At 57.9% G+C, this 2,500-nt stretch overlaps 1 protein-coding gene across 1 annotated transcript; it reads right to left on the reverse strand.

The window, feature by feature from the left end:
- Positions 1 to 4: 4 nt before the first annotated feature.
- On the reverse strand, positions 5 to 2,202 carry LOC310966295 (band 4.1-like protein 3; the record flags this gene model as incomplete). Its single annotated transcript, XM_083940876.1, is given in 10 exon segments — positions 5 to 119; positions 217 to 292; positions 623 to 665; positions 747 to 851; positions 1,865 to 1,896; positions 1,899 to 1,995; positions 1,998 to 2,042; positions 2,126 to 2,146; positions 2,148 to 2,189; positions 2,191 to 2,202. Coding segments are annotated over 10 exon segments (588 nt in total), but the record flags the coding sequence as incomplete, so codon positions are not given.
- Positions 2,203 to 2,500: the final 298 nt, after the last annotated feature.

Genomic DNA, 2,500 nt, shown 5'->3' on the forward strand with positions numbered 1-2,500 from the left:
GATCATAATCGCCGAGCTCTGATTGGATGGAGTAGGAGCCGAGGACGGTGTGAGTCGCAAACGAACATGGAAGACGACCGGACACTATATCCTGTCTGAGCTGGAGACACAGGAAGTACCTGCAGACAGACAGGAAGACATAGACATCACGCGTCTCAGGTGTACCCCGCGTGAGGACAGGTACGGCAGCTTTGATTGACAGGTGGATGGACGTACCTGGTGATGTCTTCAGAGAGCTGGGCGGGGTCAGGAGGGTAGAACTTAACGTTAAAGGAGAAGTTCCAGGGAACGCCTGAGAGACAGACACAGGCCAGTTAGACAGTTACCCTGGTAACCAGTTACCCTGGTAACCAGTGTACCTGTTACCCTGGTAACCTGTCTACCAGTTACCCTGGTAACCAGTTATACAGTTACCCTGGTAACCAGTTATACAGTTGCCCTGGTAACCAGTTACCATGGTAACCAGTTTACCAGTTACCCTGGTAACCAGTCTACCAGTTAGCCTGGTAACCAGTTACCCTGGTAACCAGTTACCCTGGTAACCAGTTTACCAGTTACCCTGGTAACCAGCTGATATTTGAACCAGCTAACGTGTCCCAGAGAAAGGGGCGGAGCCACTGACCTCTGACCTGCTTCTTCATCTCCTTCCCTGGATCCAACCAGTTCTGTAAGACAGGAGGTAACGGTCAGACAGACAGGTCCACAGACAGACAGACAGACAGGTCCACAGTCAGACAGACAGGCACCTTGTTGTTGTCGGCGTCTCTGAAGCACAGGGAGAAGTAGTCCCTCTCCAGCAGGTTCACGTGTTCACACACTTTCTCAAACAGCTGCAGACCACGAGCACGTTTCTGCAGAACAGCAGGAGTGACATCATCCACCTGTCTCACCCCCACCTGTCTCACCTCACCTCACCTGTCTCACCCCCCGTCTCACCCCCACCTGTCTCACCTCCGCCTGTCTCACCTCTCACCTGTCTCACCTCCACCTGTCTCACCCCCCGTCTCACCTCCGCCTGTCTCACCTCACCTGTCTCACCTCTCACCTGTCTCACCCCCGCCTGTCTAACCTCACCTGTCTCACCTCTCACCTGTCTCACCCCCGCCTGTCTCACCCCCCGTCTCACCTCCGCCTGTCTCACCCCCCGTCTCACATCCACCTGTCTCACCCCACCTGTCTCACCCCCCGTCTCACCTCCGCCTGTCTCACCTCACCTGTCTCACCTGTCTCACCCCCGCCTGTCTCACCCCCACCTGTCTCACCTCTCACCTGTCTCACCCCCGCCTGTCTCACCTCCGCCTGTCTCACCTCCGCCTGTCTCACCTCCACCTGTCTCACCTCCGCCTGTCTCACCTCCACCTGTCTCACCTCCACCTGCCCCCCCCTCCTCCTGTCCTCACTCCGCCTGTCTCACCTCCACCTGTCTCACCTCCACCTGCCCCCCCCTCCTCCTGTCTCACCTCCGCCTGTCTCACCTCCGCCTGTCTCACCTCCACCTGTCTCACCTCCACCTGCCCCCCCCTCCTCCTGTCTCACCTCCACCTGTCTCACCTCCACCTGCCCCCCTCCACCTGTCTCACCTCCACCTGCCCCCCCTCCACCTGTCTCACCTCCACCTGCCCCCCCCACCTGTCTCACCTCCACCTGCCCCCTCCACCCGTCTCACCTCCACCTGTCCCCCCCACCCGTCTCACCTCCGCCTGTCTCACCCCCACCCGTCTCACCTCCACCTGCCCCCCACCCCCTCTCACTCCACCTGCCCCCCCCTCCTCCTGTCTCACCTCCGCCTGTCTCACCTCCACCCTGTCCCCCCCCCCCTCCACCCGTCTCACCTCCACCTGCCCCCCCCCTCCACCCGTCTCACCTCCACAGTGCAGGTGAACAGCGACCCGTCAGCAGGGTCACTCTGCTCTGCGTCATCCTGAAGCTCAGCGGGTTCCTGGCCGGAGAGCGAGCGATCCGACTGCTCGACGACAGATGACTCGTCGAGTCCTCGCCAATGAGCTCGGAGCTCGGCTGTGGGCTGGCCCCCCTTCCCCTCCCTGAAAAACACAGGAAGTGATGTCACATTTCAGAACCCTGATCCATCACCTGTTCAGGTTGTTTATTTCTCGCGGTTGTTTACCTGCTTAGGTGTAGAGTGGGCGGGCGGCTTCAGGGAAAGACTCCGCCTCTTTGGACTCACCCGGCTTCTGTCGTCATGGTGATTCACCTGAGTGACAACACGGTTACCAAGGAGATTAATGAAGTGATCAGGGGCTCCTAGAGGACACTTTAGCACACGTTTATGCACCTAGAGGACACTTTAGCACACGTTTATGCTCCTAGAGGACACTTTAGCACACGTTTATGCTCCTAGAGGACACTTTAACACACGTTTATGCTCCTAGAGGCACTTTAACACACGTTTATGCTCCTAGAGGACACTTTAACACACGTTTATGCTCCTAGAGGACACTTTAACACACGTTATGCTCCTAGAGGACACTTTAACACACGT

The sequence above is a fragment of the Echiichthys vipera genome (genome assembly GCF_963691815.1).
Source record: "Echiichthys vipera genome assembly, contig: SCAFFOLD_96, whole genome shotgun sequence".
NCBI lineage: Eukaryota > Metazoa > Chordata > Actinopteri > Perciformes > Trachinidae > Echiichthys > Echiichthys vipera.